Source organism: Lissotriton helveticus, chromosome 6, assembly GCF_964261635.1.
Source record: "Lissotriton helveticus chromosome 6, aLisHel1.1, whole genome shotgun sequence".
NCBI classification, from domain to species: Eukaryota; Metazoa; Chordata; class Amphibia; order Caudata; family Salamandridae; genus Lissotriton; species Lissotriton helveticus.
The window spans coordinates 1547618958-1547643927 of record NC_136067.1 but is presented as its reverse complement, the minus strand read 5'-3'; the positions used below and the strand labels follow the sequence as shown (position 1 = coordinate 1547643927).

Genomic DNA, 24970 nt, shown 5'->3' with positions numbered 1-24970 from the left:
GCATAAAAAACAAGCATTGGAAATGCAATAGTCTCGCAATAACGCGAGTCTGAACTATTAGCATTGTAAATGATAATGCCCTTTATTTTTGCGTTCTGGTTTTTGGAACATAAATAAAAGGCTTTGTCATTTACAAGGCCTATAGCTTAAATTTGCGTTAAAACGAGACCTATTGCATTGCAATGGTGGTGGTGCTGCTGAGTTTTCTCTGAATCTGCACTCTGAATCTGCACCCTGAATCTGCACCCTGAATCTGCACTCTGAATCTGCACCCACAATCTGCACCCACAATCTGCACCCACAATCTGCACCCACAATCTGCACCCTGAATCTGCACCCTGAATCTGCACCCTGAATCTGCACCCTGAATCTGCACCCTGAATCTGCACCCACAATCTGCACCCACAATCTGCACCCACAATCTGCACCCACAATCTGCACCCACAATGTGTGAGTGGCGTTGCGTGTGTGAGTGGCGTTGCGTGTGTGAGTGGCGTTGCGTGTGAGTGGCGTTGCGTGTGTGAGTGGCGTTGCGTGTGTGAGTGGCGCTGCGTGTGTGAGTGGCGCTGCGTGTGTGAGTGGCGCTGCGTGTGTGAGTGGCGTTGCGTGGCTGAGTGGCGTTGCGTGGCTGAGTGGCGTTGCGTGGCTGAGTGGCGTTGCGTGGCTGAGTGGCGTTGCGTGGCTGAGTGGCGTTGCGTGGCTGAGTGGCGTTGCGTGGCTGAGTGGCGTTGCGTGGCTGAGTGGCGTTGCGTGGCTGAGTGGTGTTGCGTGTGTGAGTGGCGTTGCGTGGCTGAGTGGCGTTGCGTGGCTGAGTGGCGTTGCGTGGCTGAGTGGCGTTGCGTGTGTTGAGTGGCCAGGCTGATCTGATCGGCAGAAGCACTTTCACTTTCAGCAGCGGGCTGACCTAAATGGCCTGTGGTGTTGCGCTGAGGGAAAACTTGTAATTTATTTGGCAGGGACGGGGTTGGAGGGAGAGGGGGTTTGTTGGAGTGAAGTGGATGCGTAAAAAAACAGAAATATACACATGGACACCGTGCTGAACATGATGCGCGACCGGCTCCTGTGTAAATTAAGTGGATGCATAAAAATATATATATATATATATATAAAGCAAGATCAGTGGGCGATATGTTAGTAACCAGCCACCTTGAGAAAGTAGCCCCTAGAGTTAACATCTTAAGAGAGCAAAAAGGCTTTTACCCCTGCGGCCGCTGCAAAGCGTGCGCAGGCAGTAAACGGGTCCTGTCGTACATAATAACAGAAACAGGGAGAAAAATGACCATTAACAAGTTTATCACCTGTAGTACACAGTACGCCGTCTATTGCTTACAGTGCTCGTGTGGCCTTCGCTACATTGGAAGCACCATTAAGGAGCTCAAATTGACAATACTTGAGCACCTTAGAGCTATAGAGAAGGCGGACCAGGCCTATCCGGTGGCTCGCCACTTTGCTGAGGCCCATGGGCGGGACCGCAATAAATTGCAATATTTTGGTATTGATATTGTGCCCCCAAATGTGAGGGGTGGTGACCGCCTAAGACGATTACGGAGGTTGGAATCTAGATATATTATAGACCTCTCCACGAAACATCCGAAAGGCCTCAATAGTGGGGAAGAGATGGCATTTCATCTGGGAAAATAGGAGATACTGCTCACAGTACTGAATTTAGAACTTGAACACTGTTGGAATATAATACTGCAATGCGACCTAGTTTGAGCTGGATTGTATCTCTTTTTGCTAAGTCTTCCTTATTGTACGTGATGGTTCTGTGCGCGTATATATAATGTTTGACACTCGTCAGGTTAATTATAATCCTAATTAGATCTATAGGATTCGATTTGTTCTTTATGATCATACTTTTTATGACCATGAATTTTGAAACTATGAATTTACGATTGCAATATGATGAAAGTTATATTCTCAGCATTCGAAGATAATATTTTAGTGTAAAGGACTTACGCTGGGTCGATATTAATTGCAACTTTAAATGAGTTTATATATGTGATTGTTTGAGAATGATGCCATGATTTCACTTAGAGACTGAACCCAGCAGGATTAACTAACTGAGCTGATTGAAACCAGGAGTTGACATGCCAAATTTTTTCCTGCCGTTGCACCAACTGCATCTTTCATGCTTGTAAACAAAATGTGACTTATAAATTATGTTGGACATGTTTAACATGTAAGATAAGGGACATTAGCCGATCCACGGCTTGATTTTTTGGTTCATCTCAAGAATTTGTTTATATTATATGCATCACTATTTTCAGAAGGGGCGGGTGCCCATCTATGGGCTGTATTGTACTGAATTGAAGAATTGATTGTGACACATTACATCTAGGTCATTCAAAGTTGGCGCGCCCTTTTGAATGCTGTGATGATAGTCCTTTGTCTATGACCATGTCCGCAATGAGCTAGCAGCTTTAAAAACATGTCGACATTGTTTTCGGTGTAACACACACTGACGAAGGCAGCACGCCGAAACGCGTCTGTGTGAGCCCCTTCCGCAGTGATTGACATAATTACCTTTCCGAGTATTGGAGCGATATATATATATATATATATCTATATATATATATCTATATATATATATATAGATATATATATATATATATATATATATATATTATCAGGAAGGCTGTTTCTTGGAAGTATAATGATGCACTTGCTGAAGCAGAGACTGTTTTCTTACCCACTGTGGTGTAATTTTGTGACATTTCTATCCGAATGCAGCAACTCACTGGAGTGTAATAAGGCACTACTATAACCAAGAGGCTGAGCGAGGTGACGCTTTCCCAGCAACGCCCCCAAGGCTGAAGGTTGCCATTTAATGACTTTTCAGCTGCAAGCGGTGATTCCACGATTTGCCTCTGATGAAGTGCGGAAATCGCATGAAACGTGTCAGGCAACAGAGACTTGAAAGCAAACCTGTGTTTCTCAAGATGTAACGTCCTTGAATTAAACACGATTAAACCTACCTGGATGTGGCTCTTCAAAAGTGGGTAACTTTATTTTTGGATTTATAACGGCCGACCCGGTCGTCTGAAGAGCCCTGCCACGATCGAGTGGAATACTGCGAGCAGCGCGAGCGGCATTATCAGGAAGGCTGTTTCTTGGAAGTATAATGATGCACTTGCTGAAGCAGAGACTGTTTTCTTACCCACTGGGGTGTAATTTTGTGACATTTCTATCCGAATGCAGCAACTCACTGGAGTGTAATAAGGCACTACTATAACCAAGAGGCTGAGCGAGATGACGCTTTCCCAGCAACGCCCCCAAGGCTGAAGGTTGCCATTTAATGACTTTTCAGCTGCAAGCGGTGATTCCACGATTTGCCTCTGATGAAGTGCGGAAATCGCATGAAAGGCGTCAGGCAACAGAGACTTGAAAGCAAACCTGTGTTTCTCAAGATGTAACTTCCTTGAATTAAACACGATTAAACCTACCTGGATGTGGCTCTTCAAAAGTGGGTAACTTTATTTTTGGATTTATAACGGCCGACCCGGTCGTCTGAAGAGCCCTGCCACGATCGAGTGGAATACTGCGAGCAGCGCGAGCGGCATTATCAGGAAGGCTGTTTCTTGGAAGTATAATGATGCACTTGCTGAAGCAGAGACTGTTTTCTTACCCACTGTGGTGTAATTTTGTGACATTTCTATCCGAATGCAGCAACTCACTGGAGTGTAATAAGGCACTACTATAACCAAGAGGCTGAGCGAGGTGACGCTTTCCCAGCAACGCCCCCAAGGCTGAAGGCTGCCATTTAATGACTTTTCAGCTGCAAGCGGTGATTCCACGATTTGCCTCTGATGAAGTGCGGAAATCGCATGAAACGCGTCAGGCAACAGAGACTTGAAAGCAAACCTGTGTTTCTCAAGATGTAACTTCCTTGAATTAAACACGATTAAACCTACCTGGATGTGGCTCTTCAAAAGTGGGTAACTTTATTTTTGGATGGATAGATGGATGGATGGATGGATGGATGTATATATATATATATATATATATATATCACCTTTTTCTGCTTCCTCGTCGCGGTTCCTCTCCCGTCCGGGGCGGGCGAACATGCCTGACATACGGCACTTGCCCCACGGAGGCGGGCCCATGCACATTCGCTAGAGGCGGCTGAGCCGTCGCGCGTCTCTGCGGAAACAAAGGCTATAACGGGACAAGTTGTCGGCCATTGCGCAGGATATGCAGTGCCCACGCTTAGGTCCGTGTGCCCCTGACGTAAAATGCAGCAAGGATTGGACAACCAATCCGACTGTCCGGGCGGACCTCGCGTTCCTAAGCATACTTTAAAGAGCTGCATAATCCACTCTTAAGACGTGGGCGGGGCGGGGCGAGACCCCAAAACTGCTCCCAAACCTTCCATTGTGTTCCCCGGTGATAATTTTTGCTTAGGCGGGAACGCTTAGCAGGCATGGACATCACCGCGAGCCCTGCGCGAAGGACCGCAAAATAATACCTGCCGGTGAGTGGGGCGAGAGCAGAACGCACTGGAAAACGAACTCGCAAAGCCTGCATACATACGTCCCGGCAACATAAATAGCGCAGCCCACTCCTGCAAAAGACACGATGGAAGTGACAAAAACATGCCGAGGAAAAAAAAAACACCCGCCCACCGCTACATGACGTTCGCAAAGGGGCGGAGCGAGAAAAAAATCACCGGAACGCCCACGAATCTGCTCCGAGAATTACGGACAGATCTCTCTTCCAATGGCTAGCCTCTATTTATGGAGCTAGCCAATGGAAGAGAGAGACGGGTGAAAGCACCTTACTGAAAAACATTAGATTTTGCCTGCGCGACACTGCTTGCGCAGTGAACGCCAGGCGAAACCTAAAAACGGGCAGTGTGAAAAAAATAAATAAATAAATAAAAACGGGCGAGGGACTTACATGTCTGTATAATAGCGTATTGGCGCTCAAGTATCAAGTATTCCACAAAAAACTAAAGGAAAAATAGGGTCGTAAATAACATGAAGGTGATGGTAATGTCACGAATATTAAATGGATCCCCAAGGATCGCATGAGAACTTACAGTTTATGGAGTCGCGCAGCGTCTTCTCCTTCGTTCGACTCGGCTACCGTGGTGCGCTTGGTTCCGTGTGTATGTTTTGGTTGCTTCCGGATACTTAACCAAGAAGCAATTCAATTGGTGAATGTGCCGGTTATGTGACCACGAAAATGGAACCATGGAAATGAATGAGAGACTCGCAAGTCTCAAGTCTGTTAAAATATGAAGAAGTTTAAATGCTATATGCTATATGAATGAATAGGGTGACAAGTGTCATGTATTTGAAAGAATGTGTGACATGTGAAAAATGAACATAATCATGAACATAATTCAAAAATACAAGATACAAGATACAAAATAAATTGCATGGTTAGGGAACATTAGGCCTTAGACCTGGCATCAATAAAACAGAATACAGGAATGAATTAGCGGCATCAAATGAATTGCCAGGTTACATTAAAGATAGCACGCAAATTCTATGCGATCATTTAACCCAAAAGGTTTGCTAGAGTTCATAGTATAAATCCAACTATTTTCTCTTTGGAGGAGATGTTTATTGTTGTCCAGTCCTCCTTTTCTGGTGACAGTTTCGAGGATGAGAAATTTTAATTGGGACACGTTGTGGTCTGCTTCCAAGAAGTGGAGTGCCACTGAAGATTTCTGATTATGGGTTCTTATGTTAGATTTATGTTCATTAATCCTCGTCTTGATTTTTCTCTCAGTCTTACCGATATACACTTTGCCACACGGGTATTTTAACATATAGATTATGTTAGGGGTATCGCACGTCGCATTGACTTGCGGTTTAATGTTGTGTCCCTTCATGGGATGAGTTATGGTGGATCCTCTTATAATGTTATTGCAGTTCCCACAATGTAAGCATGGTCTAGTCCCTCTGTAGGTTATTGGTATGGGTGTTTGAGATTTAAGGAGTTCACCTAGATTTTTGCCTCTTGTGAACGCAAAAAAGGGGAAGATTGTCAAAGATGGCGTTGAAGTCAGGTTCGGCTTTCAAAATCCTCCAGTGTCTTTTGATGATCCTTTGGAAATTAACGCTGGAAGTGGAATATTTTGATACGATGGCTGTTCTTGCTTCATCAGTTCTTTTTCGGGCCTTCAGTCATTCATTACGTTCCATCTTATTGACTTTTTCTTTGGCTGTAGAAACTACTACATCGGGATAACCTCTTTTGGTAAATCTTTAACCCATCTCTTCAATTCTTTTGGATGCCTGATTGGGATCAGATGTGATTCTTTTAACTCTCATCATTTGAGAGAGGGGCAAATGTTGTTTGAGCGCTGGTTGGTGGAAGCTGTTATAGTGTAAAGTATTATTCTTGTCAGTACTCTTGCGGTAGATATCGGCTCAATGCCTTTAGTGGATAGGGTAATTTGGACATCTAAAAAAGTGATGATTTTGTTAGAAATCTCCCATATGAGCAGGATTCTCTCATCTGTTGTGTTGAGATTGATTAATGCTTCTTCCAGTTTCTCTTTAGTGTTGGTCCAAATTATGAAAATATCATCTATGTACCTCACTAACATCCTCAAGTAGGGCGTCCAATGTGGGTTGTTCAAAATGTTAGTTTCCTCATAAACCTTTATAAAAATGTTCGCAGACACAGGGGCTGCGCAATTTCCCATGGAGGTGCCCACGAGTTGCTGGTACCATTTGTTGTCGTATTTGAAGTAACTCTGGTATAAGGTGAAAACCATCAACTCCATCAGGAAGGTCTGCATAGGTAAGTCAAGATCTGTGTGAAGTATTGCTTGTTCAATGGCTTCCAAACCTGAGCCATGCGGAATAGAGGTGTATAATGATTTCACATCAGCTGTATACAAAATTAATTGTTCATCTTGTTTGACTTCTATCATGCTCAGTCTTATCAAAAAATCAGTCGTATCTTTGATGTAGGTTGACATCTTTCTAACCGTGGGTTGTGGATACTTATCTATGAACTGGCCAATAGGTTCATGTAAACTCCCTCTTGTCGAGACAATGGGTCGTAAAGGTGGGTCATTCAAGTTTTTGTGTACTTTAGGCATCATATAGAAGATGGGACTCTTGGGATTTTGTTTGATGAGAAAATTCTTGGTTCTCTCTTGAATGATGCCATTTTCTTTGGCTTTGGTGATGATCTGTAAGTGTCTTCATATATTCATTGGTGGGATTGTACTCCAATGGTGCATATGTCGTGAGATCTGATATGTGTTCACAAACCTTCTTCTCATACATATCGGTGTTCATAATCACCAGGCCTCCTCCTTTATCGGATTTGACGCAGATGATGCGTTCATTGTTCGCCAATTTTTTTAATACACTCAGATCTTTGTTGGTGATGTTCTTTTTGGTAGATTTTTGGCATTTTAATTTAATTAAATCCTGTTTCACAAGGTCTTCAAAAAGATCTAGGGCCAGATGTAGGTAATTCATATTTACCGACTCTTAAATACCGAATTTTACCGATTCGGTATTTAAGAGTCCGTAAATATGAAGGGGGGAGATGTAGGTATTACAGATTCTGTAAATACCGAATCGTTAAGATTCGGTATTTACCGATTCTGTAATTACAGAATCGGTATTTCCCATTGATTCCTATGGGCTTTGAAGCCCATAGGAATCAATGGGAAATACCGATTCTGTAATTACAGAATCGGTAAATACCGATTTTAGCAAGGGTGCAGGGGGTGTCACTTTGACACCCTCTAGCACCCCAAAGACGGGCATGTGAGCCATGTGGCACACAGACATGCCCTAAGGGCATGTCTGTCGGTCACATGGCTAGGTGTGCATGCACACATGTGCATGCACACCTGGATTCGGTATTTTACCACCCAATTGGATTGGGTGGTAAAATACCGAATCTGTAAGGCCTGTGGCACTCTCAGGAGTGCCACCTACATTTGGATATACCGAATCGGTAAAAATACCGTTCGGTATTTTACAGAATCGGTAAATTTACCGAATCGGTAAATTTACCGATTCTGTAAAATATATGCCCCTACATCTGAAAACCCAAATACCGGTCGGTAACGGCCGAATTCGGCCGTTACCGACCGGTATTTTAGCTCCTACATCGGCCCCTAAGGTTTTATGGCTCATGGGCGCTTGAAATGTACTTTTCAGTCTAAGACCCCTCAGTTCATCTTGTGTCTGAGTTGTTGACTTGGGAGTGATGTTGTCAAAGAAATGACGCAGTCTTAATTTTCACATCAACTTGAATCAACTGATCTCCAGTTCAAGTGTGTTGGTGTGTGTGGTAGGGACTAAAGATGTCCCTTTTTTGTAGTAGTGTGAGTTCCTGATCAGATAGAGTGTAGTCCGAGATGTTGATGACTAATTGGTTTTCATTGTTTCTCTCTTTGGTTTTCCTGTCACACTTCTGGTGTTTGGTAACTCTTTTTCCCCTCCTGGGTCGTCTGTTGGCTCGTGGCCTTGTTCTAAAAAAGGCACATCTGTAGATGTTGTATCTGTGGAGGTTGTTGGTGTCCCTTCTCTCACGGTTTCTTGTGGTTACTTGGGTGGTTGTTGCTTGGTTGAAGGTGGTTTATTGGAAACATCACTTCCTTACGATGACGTGTCAGTGTACTGAGAATAGGGGGGATTTCTTCTCCTTTGGGCATACACATCTGCCCATGTGCAAACCTGTCCCAGTTTATAGTCGAGAGTATCTCGTTTAAATTTTCCTATTTTTCTGTCATTTATTTCTTGTGTGTGTTTTATAATTTGTTTGTTGACATCTTCTAGTATCTTAGCTAATTCTTCTGTGGTCATCATCTTAGAAAGTTCTTCCGAGATGTCATCCATTTCCTTTGTCAACTCACTTAGAATACCTGAGAGTTCCTCTATAACAAGTAGAATCCGATCTAACGAGCATTTGTTTAAGATGGCGTACCTTTAAATTTTTGCATAGGGAGGGTTTAAGCGCAATCCGTAGTCCCCTTGGGATGTGTTGTACTCTGTGGTGATACTTAATCAACGTACTGGCATGTAGTTTTTGGTTAACATGTCTTTTCGACAAATATAATAATTGTTTTACATTTTGTTCCTTTGTTCTGTTGGTCGATGCCTGGCCTATTTCGTCATGTATTAAGGAATATATTCTAGAAGCTTCATTCTCACTGAATGCAAAGGTGTCTGCTCTTGCTTCAGTACTTTGAGATTTCCTCGTATTGCATTTTGTCGTGGGAATGTGTTCAATAGTGCAAATGATTTGGCGTGCCACTTGTCTTCTTGACAAGAAGAATCAGACAATGAATTAGGTATTGAAGATTAGTGCACAGCCTTAAACTCGGTCGTTTTTCAATAATTCGCTTTTTTAGTTTTAAAGTCCCGGGTGCCGCCTGGGTGACGTCTCCTGTCCTGCACGCCTATGTTATACTACAAAAGAAGTGCTTCTAATCTTGTGTTTTTGAATTATGTTCATTTTTCACATGTGACACATTCTTTCAAATACATGACACTTGTCAACCTATTCATTCATATAACATATAGCATTTAAACTTCTTCATATTTTAACAGACTCAAGACTTGCGAGTCTCTCATTCATTTCCATGGTTCTATTTTCGTGGTCACATAACCGGCACATTCACCAATTGAATTGCTTCTTGGTTAAGTATCCGGAAGAAAACAAAACATACACACGGAACTAAGCGCACCACAGTAGCCGAGTCGAACGAAGGGGAAGTCGCTGCGCGTCTCCATAAACTGTAAGTTATCACGCGATCCTTGGAGATCCATTTAATATTCGTGACATTACCATCACCTTCATGTTATTTTGACCCGATTTTTCCTTTAGCTTTTCGTGGAATACTTGATACTTGAGCGCCAATACGCTACTATACAGACATGCAAGTCCCTCGCCCGTTTTTTTTTTCTCACACTGCCCGTTTTTTACTTTGTTCACAATAGTACACTAGCACTCACTATTAGAACACTGAGCACTACAATTTGAGCACTGGTAGCATGTTCAACACGCATGGAGTGAACTTTACACTCTATAAGTTGACCATGATAGACGCTTACTGTATTAGTGAATACATTTTTTGTTATTTATTTATATAGCACATGCTCCCTGATGAAGGGCATACAATGCACGAAATGCATTGGATAAAGCCATGTTGTCATTTGCAAACAATGACACGAACATAACAACATGAAATGAAAACAATTTCTCAAAAATAATGATGACAATCAATCAATCAATCAATCAATCATAGCACTTGTATAGCGCACTACTCACCCGGGAGGAATAAAGAGAATTTAATCAAATTCAAGAAACAGCGTAACACTTTTTTGTGAAAGAAATCCTTGATTAAACATCTAGGAGATACAGGTGTGCACCTAGGGGATGCAACTAATGATCATTAGAAGCACTTCTTTTGGAGTATAACATAGGCGTCCAGGACAGGAGACGTTACCCAGGCGGCACCCGGGACTTTAAAACTAAAGAAGCGAATTATTGAAAAACGACCGAATCTCAGGCTGTGCACTAATCTTCACTACCTAATTCATGTCTACAGGTTTAACAAGGTCTTGAAACAGTCTAATCGGAACTAGACACACCAATGGGTTTATAATGGGGGGAATTATCATGTTTATAGTTTCAATTTTATCACACAATGTTCTAAATGTAGCTGTTAATTTAGTAATAGGTCTCTCACTTTGGAATCTGTTGTCCATTCGTTGTATCTGGCTGAGATCTCTAGATTCTGAGGTACAGAATGCGTGGTGGCTGCCATAGGAGTCCAGTGTGGAGGATAGACTAGCTGCATACGCCATTGAGGGGTAGAACATACGTTTTATCTTTAGATCATGTATGCACACAGGCACACTGATGTCTATGAACTCAGATAAAGCAGCATTAAATGTTTGAAGCGATGCATGAACTTGCATTTTTACAAATGCATTAAAATAAGAAATTCCTGTCATGTTAAAAAAATAATTAAAGTCTTTATTCGATTTTTGAATAAAAATCATACAAACACAAATCACAATTTAAAACACCAATACATATTTGTTAAGAATAGTAACATCAGTTCAGAATAAATTGATACATATTTGTTAAGAATAGTAGCATCAGTTCAGAATAAATTGCTATAGAAAAGTTGTGGCAAACATTTTTTGTCTTAAAACGAATTGGAGAACTTGGAAAAGTAAATCACAACATCCATTAAAAATTAACCCTCCATCGATTTCCTATAGACATTTTAATACAGTAGCAAACAATGAATAGATGTCGGGGCTACCCACATGAAGGTGCTTAAAAGTCTCCCTAAACTTTATAAAAGCAAGTGATTTCAGAGTGTGATTAAGACAGAGATGAAAGGAGCAATGATAACATTTGCAGAAAAATAAAGTGCGACAAAAACTGCTTAGTTGTACCGTCGCAGGGGCATGGAGTTAAGTTACTGTCCCAAACATTCGCCCCATCAGAAAAGACCAACAGGCGCCACACAGTACCTATACTAAATCTACAAAACAGGGAACTCTATGATTAGATAGAACGCCACGCCTCCTGTGGCAAGTATGATTAAGTGGCTGCGCACAGGGTGCTAATTTAAAACCATTCTCCAGTTTGAAGAACCAACTGAAATCTGCAGGACGAGACTCTACCTGCCCCAGTAAACATCTCAGGGAGGCCAATGTCAGTGAAGCACTTTCCAACATATTCCAACCAGGGGATGAAAAGGCCAATTTGTCCAGGCTGATACAATCTAAAGTAACATCTCTGTTGAAGCTCGCTTCAGTATTTGACCAGATGCTTACCCAGAGCAAAAGACGAGCTAAATTAATCCTGTCAGAGACATATCCTAGGTTAAGTTCGGAGTGTAAAACAAAGTAGGGCTAGGTGGCAAAAGATTAAGTAACCGCCTTAGAATTCTGTTTTCCTCCACCTGGATCGGGGAGGCATTATGTTATCCCCCAAACCCCTGCTCCATAAGTCGCTGTGGGGACACAGTAAAAAATTAAGATTTTGATGTAGGGGCAAACAGTGCCAAATAACAAAAATCCGTACAGAGCTTTAAGGACGACAGAATTCTTCTTCCTGGTCCGTAGGACATTATTTGAGACTTCCCATTGATGGTTACCATGTCTAAAAACATGAAAGAGAAAAAGATTCTACCAGAATGCGAGGGCAGGGGGTGTCCTAGCCATGAAAAACTGCCTCGTCGCGTATAATAATGCCAGAATGAGTGTGTTATTGATTTTCGACACATCCCTAGTAGACAGAGACAAGTGGGTGCTTAGTTCATTTATATAAATAATAAAACCACTTTCGGCACCTATACTTCTTTAAAAGCAAGCACACAAAGGTGACATTTTAGACTACTTACAAAACATAATTCCAGCATGTAACTACCCCAGGAAAACATGTGACAACAAAGAAGAGGCCCACATCAAGTCAAATTCTATCATGAAGGCCCTGCTAATCAATCAGACTTCTGAAGGCCTAATCCAGACATGATATGGGTGAGGAGATCGGAATAAGAGCCACAGAAAACACATAAAAAGCGGGACAGCTAAAAAGCAATATTGCAGTAAGCATGCAGACATGACGTATGGAAGATCCCTTCGGCACCCTAAACACAACATATATACATACATACAAAAGCAGGCAGAATAAGAGTCCACCAACTGAAGTAAATGATGAGGTCCGGTGACCTGATGTCTCCACACGGAGTGTAAACATCCTAAGAAAAGTGAAAAAAGGAAATCCTAAAAAAACAAGCAAGCCAATGTACCTACTATTACCACCTGAAAAATGTGTTCACAAACTAAATGCTAGTTAAGGTTTCGGTTTGTCAAAAAATCAGCTCTGAAGCCAAAGGCACAGAAGATACCGTCACACGATTCAGGCATCCACCATAGACTACTCCCAGCACATCAAAACACTCTTCACACATCCCCATGCCATCAGCAGCCTCCTGAGAATTGTGGGCTTAATAATTATCAGAAAAATGGTGGTGTTTAGACCTACTTAGCGTAATCTCACTTGGTCTAATGGAACAACAGTTTACTCATGTGAATATCACATTAACACACATAATATTGGGATGGGTGGGGCTGACCGTGCACAGAGTCTCCCTCAACAAACTGCAACTGCCAAGCATGGAGAGAAGTCTGAGAACAACTTTAGCGGTTGGAGACATGGCTTGCCTACTAATGGGACACGGAGGTACAACAAATTCAAAAGGTGATTGACGGGGCTTGAATAATAACATACATACTCTTGACAAGTCTAAGAGGCCAGCATCTGCTGGTACTGCTGAACACAGCACAACACTGTAGAAAACGTCCATGAGAATGGCATATGTGCCTGATTTCCTGCTGTGGGTTTGCTGGAGTTCACCAAATTGACAGAGTAGATAAAACTATGGGTGAAGAAGCAAGGGTACTGACCATCTCTTTGATGAGGATCCCTACGTACATTTCACACACTACATGAGTTGTGCCCTGAACTGGGAGGTTATATTTTGGCATATGGCAGCACGGTCAGTCCAAATAGATACAGACAGAAGGGAAGGAGAAACCTAAGTCACACAAAGTACTGATAATTATCCCAGCTCTACTTACCTTGGCACACGACAAGGGTGACCTTACAAGCAACAAGGGAGGTTTGGACAGCAGATCTGGGATGATGACCTAACAGACGTGGGATAGCATCGGGTTATAGGGTGCTTATAGAGTACCCCTAAAGTGGTTTCCAGAAATGCTATTTTCAAATTGATCCAACTTAAGATACAGCATCATACAGAGTCAAGCCCCCAAAAACGACAACATTTTCCCCCGAGGTTCTAGATCAGTACTCCAGAAGGCATACAGGCAATGCTGATATGAAGCACAAATTATGGAACTGTGACCGCACACTACAGTAAGTGTTCAGAAGATAGTTCGCTTAACCAGTAAAGTGACCATCATATCACCAAAGATGTGTTTACGATACATGACCCAGACCTAGATAACTTTGCAGACTTGGCAGTATTACTGATCAAGAGCCAAACAGTCATGCAATCGAAATCAGACACCGCACCGCAGATAATGCAATGCAGAAGAAAACGTCTCAAATCGGGGAGGAGGAACCGGGGAGGAGGAACCCAAGTGACCGGGTGTGAGACACCATTCATGACATTAGAAGACTGGTTCATGACAGACTAACACGAAACACAGGAAAATGCACATAGATCATAAAGTTGTACATATGTCACAGAGAAACAGTATAAATAAGAGACCCAACATAGATTGGGATGCATGAAACATTCTAGTTAAAGTAATGATGCACAGTCACTCCAGGAGAGGACGATGTCTACTATAACTGCAAAACTGACTGAGTTTTAGTTAGACTCATCCATGTGTGGACCCCCAAGACCACCGAGATGGTAAACACTGGGTACAAGGACACTAGACACTGAGAATTTGCAGTCTCACAGCTATTAGCATTTTACTGTTATGAGTTACGTGCAGACAGGGCCTTGATCCAAATGTTTTACCATTGGTTTCAGAATGATCATGTTCACTGTTTACACTGTTAAAGTATGCTTTAATGTTTACAGAGTTAAAACTTTAAAAAATATGTTTAAAAAGGAGGAAATGAAAGATCTCAGGTTTGTTATTCAGTGCCGAATAACGCTGATAAAGCAAATCCAACTATTTGTGCACCCAATTACTGTAAGGCCAGCTTGATGATGGAACAATAACATAACATACTTGATTTTCTTAATATTTCATACTTTTCACAAATACCAAAGAGTAAGGATGTCTCCATGAAAACTTTGTTGTTGGAAAAATGTAAGTCGTTTAAAAAAATATACAAAATTGGAGAAGGGATAAAGACAGGTCACTGGGCTGATAAGCAAAAAAAAAAAAGAATACATTTACATGAAATGCTATTGCCCGCCCCCCACACAAAAACCTTGAACTAAGAGACTCCAGGATTTTAAGACTGTCAGCAAATGTGTCATTTATACAAATATGCTGCCTGTTCTACCTTAAATGAGCTGTGACTGTCTCATACTTCCCTATTTTTAATCCAATTTAATTAAAAATGACAAATTAAAAACACACTATATATATATATATGTCTGTGTCGATTTTCCAGCTTTGCAGCACCCTGGTCCTCAGGAACTTGCAAAAAAGAGAAACGGACTCCAGTTTCTTTGTGCTGAAGATTTATTTAGTGTATATATATATATATATATATATATATATATATATATATATATATATATATATGTATGTATATATATATATATATATATATATATATATATATATATATATATATGTATATATATATATGTATATATACATATACACACACATATATATATATATATATATATACACATACATATGTATACATACACATACATCACACATTTTTATTATTATTTTTTTTACATTCATGTACGCAGCTCGGATACCAAAATGCCTGGCTTCCAAAAACAACTTCTCAAATACATAATGCAACACTCCCATTTTCAGAAGGTAAACATTGTCAAGGAGCTTTTGTGTTTTTGCTGGTATACCATTTAACCATTTAAGTTCCTATTCGTAGGTAGGCATATAATCACAAATAAATGTTACTTACTTCAAAAAGAAAGAGAATGGAGTCCAGCTCCTCCCTTTGTGATTTATTCCCTGAAATACACAAACATACTTTTTAAATATCTAGAATACAGATACGAAGGATTTCTGAATTGCAAAACTTTAATAAAATGCAATGAAATTTAGAAGGAAGGTAACAATAACAGTAGGTGAGTGGATGTGATCTTTAGAATGCCATTCTAACATAGTTCTAAAAACAATCTGACAGCCACATATTTATTTCCATTTCCCTCCAGGCATGAGTCCCGGGTCCTCTGTATAATTTCACAGGTGTATGCGATGTGCAGTACTTTGACAGAACCATCCAAGTATGAATGCATAGTGGTATTATAAGAAAAGCAAAATATAGTGCAGTAGAAGTGTTACAAAGTCTCCTTCCTATTAGTCATGATGCCCCTGGCTTTCTTCAGCGAGGTCACACTCCAAATCGAATTGCTTCCAGCCTGATTTCTCTGCATCTATTTCCCTTAATGCTTACTGTGGCCCCTATAACTGGAATGCATGATAGCAAATAAGTATTGAGAAATATTAACATTTATAATACCTTACTCACGGGAAGCACCATTTCAGAAAATGTCAAACCATTCAGCTACAATGGCTTTTCTAATGTATTGAGATTTGCCATCTTGTTGACGCACTTTAAGAAGTTGGAGGAACAACACTAGGCTGGCCCTTTAAACTTCGTTTTTAGCGGTTGCTAGTTCAAACTGCAGCGCATTAAGAACATCTTGATCGCTGGATCAGAACGACAGGGTAGTTGCACACCAACTAGTGTTCCAAAAGGAAACTGTGCTTTATGTAAACCATTTTAAACACACTTATTTTATCTTTATCGAGCAAATGGACAAATGTTACATTAACAGAGACATTACCTCTTATTTTAAGTCTATCAATCTGGTCAGGGCAAAAGTCCTACAAAAATATGTTGGGGGGGCAAACCAAGTTAGCCAAGTATGCCATAAGTGTAGCCAGGGTCCTTAGGTACATGGCAGGCAGCACTTGCAGAGCATACATAAATTGCCTGTGCCTGCTCTATGGGCGCGACTCCTTCAGCTTTAACCCTACACCTTACAATGTCCTCAAAACAGGTAGCAAAAGAATACATAAAGAACATTCCTGCATTCCAAGAGTCAAGTGGTCGACATCAGTAAAGAAAAAATATAAAACATTGGAGGAATTTTTGAATACTTATAATGCTTAAATATACAAAGCAAAACATTAAACAGAGTGGTTAACTGTTCATTTGGCTGTTTGAATTAAAAATCTACTACTGCAGACCCTTTTGTGTAGCACGAAGATATATTTGAATCATAGTGATGCCACCTCAAACCTTTACCATTGTGTAACATCGATTTAATTAAAAGCACAGAGTTGAATTAGGAACATCTAAAGTTATGAGGTAGGTACACTGATTGGAGAGAGACCCTAGTAACTGCAGAAAACAGTGCTGAAATTTGTGTCAGACAAACTTGTGGCAAAGGCTTGGAACACGAAGGGAGTGCCACCCATGCCATGTTTGGAAACTATCCAGCATGCTTGCAGAGAATAGTAAGTGGACTGTGAAGCCAAAGGACAGGAAGCACATATCCCAACACCCTTGATTTAGGCAGAAGCCTCACACTTTAATAATCTTATTGTAATGTTTGCTTTTGTCAGTGTAAAACTTCCTTTACCCAAGAGCTGAATGAAATAACTCCGCTGCCAACCCACTCCACTAGGAGTATTATTCCATGTATGATACACTACCATGTAGATGTGATCCTTTAGATGCCTGCACTCTCTATCTGAGGTATGCTTATCCAGCTGTGCCCACCATTTAATGTGTGTGTGGTGGGCATCTGCACTCATTTTAGGAGATTGGGGCTCATATTTCACCCACACAACCTTAACCCAGAACAGAAGAGAAAGACAGAACGGGAAGAAAGGAGAATGAGAGATAGGAAAACAATGATGAAGACAGAAAAGTGTATGGAAAATACTTGAAAGATAAAGTCAAAGTAAGCATATGGTAGTGAAAGAAAAGTGTAATGTCAACCCTGGCATTCACCAATGGGGCCCTAAGAAAGCATTTGGGGCTCAGCATTGTGGTAGGCATATAACTGTTTTGAGTGATTTAATTGACATAATGTTGGTTCATGTATGATAAGAATCTAGGCAATAATTAGGGTCCACATGACAACTGACTTGCATGTTGCTTCTGCCTACGGCCCACACTCCAACCTCAAATGCCATGGATTAAAGAGAAAGCATTAACCTTTGATGTTAGACAAGAGAAATAAAGAGATATCCACCAAGTGGCTGAATTGAACAACTTGAAAGCAGAAAACCTAGGATCAATCCCAGCTTCCACACTTGACCATATTATGTGATCCTATGTAAATCTCTCTCAAGTTTAATTTAGTGGACTGTTATCTTGCTTAACCGCATGCGCGCTAGCGGAATTCTGCTCCTGTGCTGAGTTTTTTAAAACCGCACTTTACATGACGAGCTGGGCTCGTCATGAGCGTGCGAGGAGGCTACCTCATGACGAGCCCAGCTCGTCATGAGCGTCGAAGGGGTTAATGTATAATAAAAATCTAGGCCACATAAATGGTGCTACACATGGCAAATGATTTGCATTTGGCTTCTTGTATCCCACTCACGCTCTAACCTCATGCACCAAGAATTAAGGATGAAGCATTCATCTTTGATGCAAAACAGGAGAAATAAAGCGATGCCCATCTGGTGGCAGAATTACACAACATGAAAGCAAAACTAATGGGCTCAATTCCGGTTTCCCCACTTGACCAAGTTGTGGGATTGTAAGCAAGCCTTTCTCCTCTGTCTGATCTAATCGACAATAATGTTGCTCCATGTAAAATAGTAATCTAGGTTCTAGAATCTAGGGTGCTCATGACAATTGGCTTGATTTATTAATAGCATTGTTGTCAGTTATCAGGTATGCCACACAGGATCTGCTTGCCCTCCAACCTAACACGCTAGCAGGCTGCAAACACTCTATGCATGCCCTATCGATACATAAGTGCCCCTTATGTACATTTGCTCCTATCATTCATGTCCCTGACATCCACACGGGTCATACCATCAAAGCAGCCCTGCTTAACTGCAGATCCTTACGTAAGCACCGCACAGAAATCTTTCATTTACTTGAGGACCAGAACCTCAATATCTTATTCCTGACGGAAACGTGGCTGGATGACCATTCAGATCCGGATGTCATTCAGGCTCTTCCCCCCGGGTACGCCCTCTCCAGACTAGATAGGAAAGAAGGCAGAGGTGGTGGCATTGCCATCGCAACGAAAGACCCTCTAAGTTGCACCATGTCTCCTATCTGGGTTGACCACAGTGAAGCTGGATCTTTCACAATTAACACCGGTCCCAATCACTCTATATCGGGCATCCTGATATATCGACCCCCAGGCAGGCTATTTGACTTCACTGCCACCCTTATGGAAGCCATTACCCACCTAGCAATAAGGAAATCCCGCTTATTAGTGCTAGGAGATCTCAATGCACATTTTGAAGACCCCTCAGACACCGATGCGACTGATATTCAAGCTGAGCTAACCTCAGTTCAGCTTGAATTAAAAAATAAGGAACCGTCACATCAATTAGGACACTTATTAGATCCGGTCTTTGGCAACTGGAAGGGAGTTCATACCGCAGCTCCTCAACCTATACCTTGGTCAGATCATCACATCATCCCCATAACAATTCTACTAGACAGAACCGAACAGTATAGTCAACAATCTTTACGCTATAAACGCAGGAAGTGGAAGAATTTCTCAATAGAAGCCTTCACTAAAATTGTCCAGAATGAAGGCCCTCCTAAAGGGGATGATTGCGAGACTGCTAACAAGTACATACATAATTTTGTCACCAAGGCCCTTGACATCACTGCCCCAATGCGCTCCACCACTAACGCAAGGAGAACTAAAAAAGCTGCTCCCTGGTTTAGTCAAGAACTACAAACCATGAAAACGGCCAGTAAAAAGCTTGAAAGAGCATGGCGCCAAAAATTCTGCCCAGAAATCAAAGCCCAGTACAAAACAGCGCAAAGAGAATACAACAAAGCGATACGCCTGTCTAAGGCAGCCCATTACCACACCCGCATCATGGAAGCAGAAAACTCCTCTAAGGAACTCTACCTAATATATAAAGAATTATCCTTAGTGAATGCAAATCCCTCCTCACACAATGATTCTGTGGAAACTTGTAATACAATTGCCCAATACTTCTCAGGAAAGATCGCTAACATCTATGCCTGCTTCTCCACTAATATAAAGTCGGCGACTGAATTTACTGAAAATACAAATCTCAAAGGCTCTCCGGAGTGCCTAGGCTCATTTGTCGTACCTCCCCATGAAACATTGGCTAAAATGTGCAAGAACATTAAATCAGGATCTCCTCGGGACCCGGCACCCCCTAAAATTCTAGCTGAAGCCTTCCCCGCACTGGAACCTCATTTTAGACACCTGCTTCAAGTCTCCTTCTCCACGGCTCGCTTGCCTATGGAATGGAAACAGGCTGAGTACTACCAATAAAAAAGAAGCCGAACATGAACCAAGACATATTGGAAAATCTTCGCCCAATATCTTTGCTACCTTACCTTGCAAAGCTAGCCGAGAAAATTGCTAATGCCCAACTCATAGGCCATCTAGAATCCAACAATGCTTTTCATAGATCTCAATCGGGTTTCAGATCCAACTTCTCCACGGAGACAGCTCTCCAGAGGGCCACCGAGACCCTCCGGGCAGGAGCGGATGAGGGAAAGACCATGGCCCTCATCATGCTGGATCTCAGTGCCGCGTTTGACACTGTAGCACATTCCATCCTGCTACAGTGTCTAAACAGAGCGGGTGTCATTAACAAGGCACTGGGATGGCTGAAGGCCTTTCTGATCAACAGGAGCTTTCAAGTCCAAAGAGGGACTTTTTTCTCTGACAGTGTGATGCTAGAACAGGGGGTGCCTCAGGGTTCTGCCCTGAGTCCCACCCTGTTCAATTTGTACATGGCCCCCCTGGCGGAAGTGGTACAATCGTTCGGCGTAGAGCTTGTCTCTTACGCCGACGACACACAACTTCTAATTTCGCTGTCACAAGCCCCTTCTCTGGAAGCAGATAACTTCAATGCTTGCATGAGTAAGCTTGCCACTTGGATGACAGAACACTGTCTAAAATTAAATGGCACTAAAACGGAGGTTATCATAATTGGGGGCAATGAGGCAAAATGGACTAAAGAATGGTGGCCCAACTGTCTGGGTCCTTTGCCTACTCCCAACCAGGAAGCAAAAAACCTAGGCATCTGGTTAGACAACAAACTGTCTTTTGATAGCCACATCAAGAAAACGGTAGGCAAATGCTTCGGTGTAATGAAAACGCTTAACCGCACCCTTGACTTGCTGCCTCTGACCTCTAGACGCACCATGACCCAGGCACTGATCACGTCCCGGATCGATTACGGGAATGTGCTGCTCCTAGGCACCTCTGCTAAAAACATTAAGAGACTACAGGTTTTACAAAATTCTGCAGCACGCCTGGTGCTGAGGCTTCCTCGTAGAGCTCCCTCGAGACCCTCTCTGGCTTCCCTGCATTGGTTGCCTATTAGCAAAAGGATTGTTTTCAAAGCTCTACTATGGTGCCATAAGATAATCCATCAAAAAGCGCTGGCCTATATGTCGGATCTGGCATCCCTGTATGTACCAAACAGATCCCTTAGATCTAAAGAAATGGGCCTGCTCAGCACACCCCGCACCAAAAAAGTCAGAATGGGAGGTAGATCCTTCCGCTCGCTTGCAGCCAAGCACTGGAACCTCCTTCCGACGGACATTAGACTGGAGACCAACGAGGCCTCTTTCAGAAAGAGTCTGAAGACAGCGCTATTTACATCATAAGTACACTCCTCTCTCTCCTCACAAAACGCTCTCTCCACAGCGCGGGGACACGCCGTGAGGCGTCACCAGGCGCTTTATAAACCCCTTTAAACTAAACTAAACTAAACAGTGTAGGGGTGGGCATGAATGTTTTTAATCACACACTAAATTAAAGCTATAATTTTGTTGTACATGCCTGTCAATGAATCAATACAAACTCAATAAAAAGATTATTTAAAAAAAATGCAATGATTTAATCTGAAATACTATGGTTAAACATTTCTGCATTTTAACAAAATACACTTTTTTGAATTGTGAAGCAACTTTGCATATTTTGCTCCATGAGTTACTTGCCAGTTCCATGGCTCATCCTATGCAGGGCTCTCCCTGTTAATTTGTTAGCTCATCAATTTTTAAAGAATTTAGTATTTAGAAGCAAGACTGCAGCCTGGGTGATTGTAATGGTCCATCACCACCCCCCTTTTCCAAAATCGGTTTTATCCACACTATGTGTGGGAGGGTATACTCAGACGTGAGTCCCTTGCTCATTGCACCATCAGGATTCAAGCAAACCGGGCCGAAGAAGGCTGTGATGCCAGAAACCGGTCCCCGGGAGCTTGTTTCCTTCCCAGTATAAGAATTGGCTTGGTAGTTTGGTTTGCCCTGTTCCCATCATGCACTGGGACAGGAACAGACTAATTTGCATATAGCCAGGTTCTGAGCTGGGATGGTGCAGTGAGCTAAAAAACGGTGATGGATTAAAACCATGATCTCTTGACTTGGTAAGAGTATTCTGCATCATTCAGAAACTCTGTCCATCACCACCCCCCTTTTCCAAAATCGGTTTTATCCACACTATGGGGGTCATTAGGATGGCGGATTTCCCGCATACTCCGGGCCGGCGGTGGCTTCCGCCGGCCCGGAGTATGCGGGAAATCCGCCGAGGAGGCCTGAAAGACCCACCGCCAAATCAGGATGGCTGGTGGGTCTCCCAATCCGTCCGCCGCTTTTCCGCCGCGGTCGGAAGGCGACCACGGCGGAAAAGCAATAACATGGCTGGCGGTGTCTATCAGACACCGCCAGCCATATTAGGATGCAGGGTGAGTCATGCTTTTCCGCGGCGGCTTTTCCGCCGTGGAAAAGCATACGGACAGTCACTTTGGGGGCCCGTTGCGGGCCCCCTGGGTGAAGGTTGCGTGGGGGGTGCACATGGGGGGTACCTATGGTACCCCCCTGCCCTTGCGTGCACGAAGCGGCAGGCACCGCGCGGTGCCTGCCGCTTTGTGCATGCAAATGCACACCTTTCGTTTTTTGCATTGCGGCGGATGCTGCTTCAAGCAGCATCCGCCGCAATGTAAAACATACAGGATGTGACCGCCAGGGTGGCGGTCACATCCTAATTGCTATGGAGGGACCGCCGCTGCCCATGCGGACGGTCCCTCCAACTCAGGAGTGGCGGACGGACGCAAGTCCGTCCGCCATCCTAATCGGCCCCTATGTGTGGGAGGGTATACTCAGACGTGAGTCCCTTGCTCATTGCACCATCAGGATTCAAGCAAACCGGGCCGAAGAAGGCTGTGATGCCAGAAACCGGTCCCCGGGAGCTTGTTTCCTTCCCAGTATAAGAATTGGCTTGGTAGTTTGGTTTGCCCTGTTCCCATCATGCACTGGGACAGGAACAGACTAATTTGCATATAGCCAGGTTCTGAGCTGGGATGGTGCAGTGAGCTAAAAAACGGTGATGGATTAAAACCATGATCTCTTGACTTGGTAAGAGTATTCTGCATCATTCAGAAACTCTGTCCATCACCACCCCCCTTTTCCAAAATCGGTTTTATCCACACTATGTGTGGGAGGGTATACTCAGACGTGAGTCCCTTGCTCATTGCACCATCAGGATTCAAGCAAACCGGGCCGAAGAAGGCTGTGATGCCAGAAACCGGTCCCCGGGAGCTTGTTTCCTTCCCAGTATAAGAATTGGCTTGGTAGTTTGGTTTGCCCTGTTCCCATCATGCACTGGGACAGGAACAGACTAATTTGCATATAGGCAGGTTCTGAGCTGGGATGGTGCAGTGAGCTAAAAAACGGTGATGGATTAAAACCATGATCTCTTGACTTGGTAAGAGTATTCTGCATCATTCAGAAACTCTGTCCATCACCACCCCCCTTTTCCAAAATCGGTTTTATCCACACTATGTGTGGGAGGGTATACTCAGACGTGAGTCCCTTGCTCATTGCACCATCAGGATTCAAGCAAACCGGGCCGAAGAAGGCTGTGATGCCAGAAACCGGTCCCCGGGAGCTTGTTTCCTTCCCAGTATAAGAATTGGCTTGGTAGTTTGGTTTGCCCTGTTCCCATCATGCACTGGGACAGGAACAGACTAATTTGCATATAGCCAGGTTCTGAGCTGGGATGGTGCAGTGAGCTAAAAAACGGTGATGGATTAAAACCATGATCTCTTGACTTGGTAAGAGTATTCTGCATCATTCAGAAACTCTGTCCATCACCACCCCCCTTTTCCAAAATCGGTTTTATCCACACTATGTGTGGGAGGGTATACTCAGACGTGAGTCCCTTGCTCATTGCACCATCAGGATTCAAGCAAACCGGGCCGAAGAAGGCTGTGATGCCAGAAACCGGTCCCCGGGAGCTTGTTTCCTTCCCAGTATAAGAATTGGCTTGGTAGTTTGGTTTGCCCTGTTCCCATCATGCACTGGGACAGGAACAGACTAATTTGCATATAGCCAGGTTCTGAGCTGGGATGGTGCAGTGAGCTAAAAAACGGTGATGGATTAAAACCATGATCTCTTGACTTGGTAAGAGTATTCTGCATCATTCAGAAACTCTGTCCATCACCACCCCCCTTTTCCAAAATCGGTTTTATCCACACTATGTGTGGGAGGGTATACTCAGACGTGAGTCCCTTGCTCATTGCACCATCAGGATTCAAGCAAACCGGGCCGAAGAAGGCTGTGATGCCAGAAACCGGTCCCCGGGAGCTTGTTTCCTTCCCAGTATAAGAATTGGGTTGGTAGTTTGGTTTGCCCTGTTCCCATCATGCACTGGGACAGGAACAGACTAATTTGCATATAGCCAGGTTCTGAGCTGGGATGGTGCAGTGAGCTAAAAAACGGTGATGGATTAAAACCATGATCTCTTGACTTGGTAAGAGTATTCTGCATCATTCAGAAACTCTGTCCATCACCACCCCCCTTTTCCAAAATCAATGTTACTCCTGGGCCCAGCCTTTAGCGTTGGCAAAGTCTTTGAAGCAACGTCCTTTAACTCGGACCTTATGGCACGTAGTAACTGCATCACAGGAGAAACATGTTTGTCGAAAGATAAGAAAATAACTTACTTACCTGTAACTGCCTTACTCCAGTACTGGTAGCTTTCATAGATTTGCATGCTTGAATAATTTCCCGTCGTCGAAGTGGGAGTCTCACAGTACCAAAATAAAGAATTAGGTAT

The 24970-nt window shown here is 42.9% G+C and overlaps 1 protein-coding gene across 5 annotated transcripts in view; it reads right to left on the bottom strand.

Annotated features, from left to right (window-relative positions):
- The window catches only part of RALGAPA2 (Ral GTPase activating protein catalytic subunit alpha 2), a 1907250-nt gene that overhangs the window by 1558234 nt on the left and 324046 nt on the right, over nucleotides 1-24970 (bottom strand). For all 5 annotated transcript variants that reach the window (XM_078649331.1, XM_078649327.1, XM_078649328.1 and 2 more), the window contains exon 3: nucleotides 15610-15659. In XM_078649331.1, the coding sequence (XP_078505457.1) occupies nucleotides 15610-15659 (50 nt within the window). The remainder of the gene's footprint in view (nucleotides 1-15609; nucleotides 15660-24970) is intronic.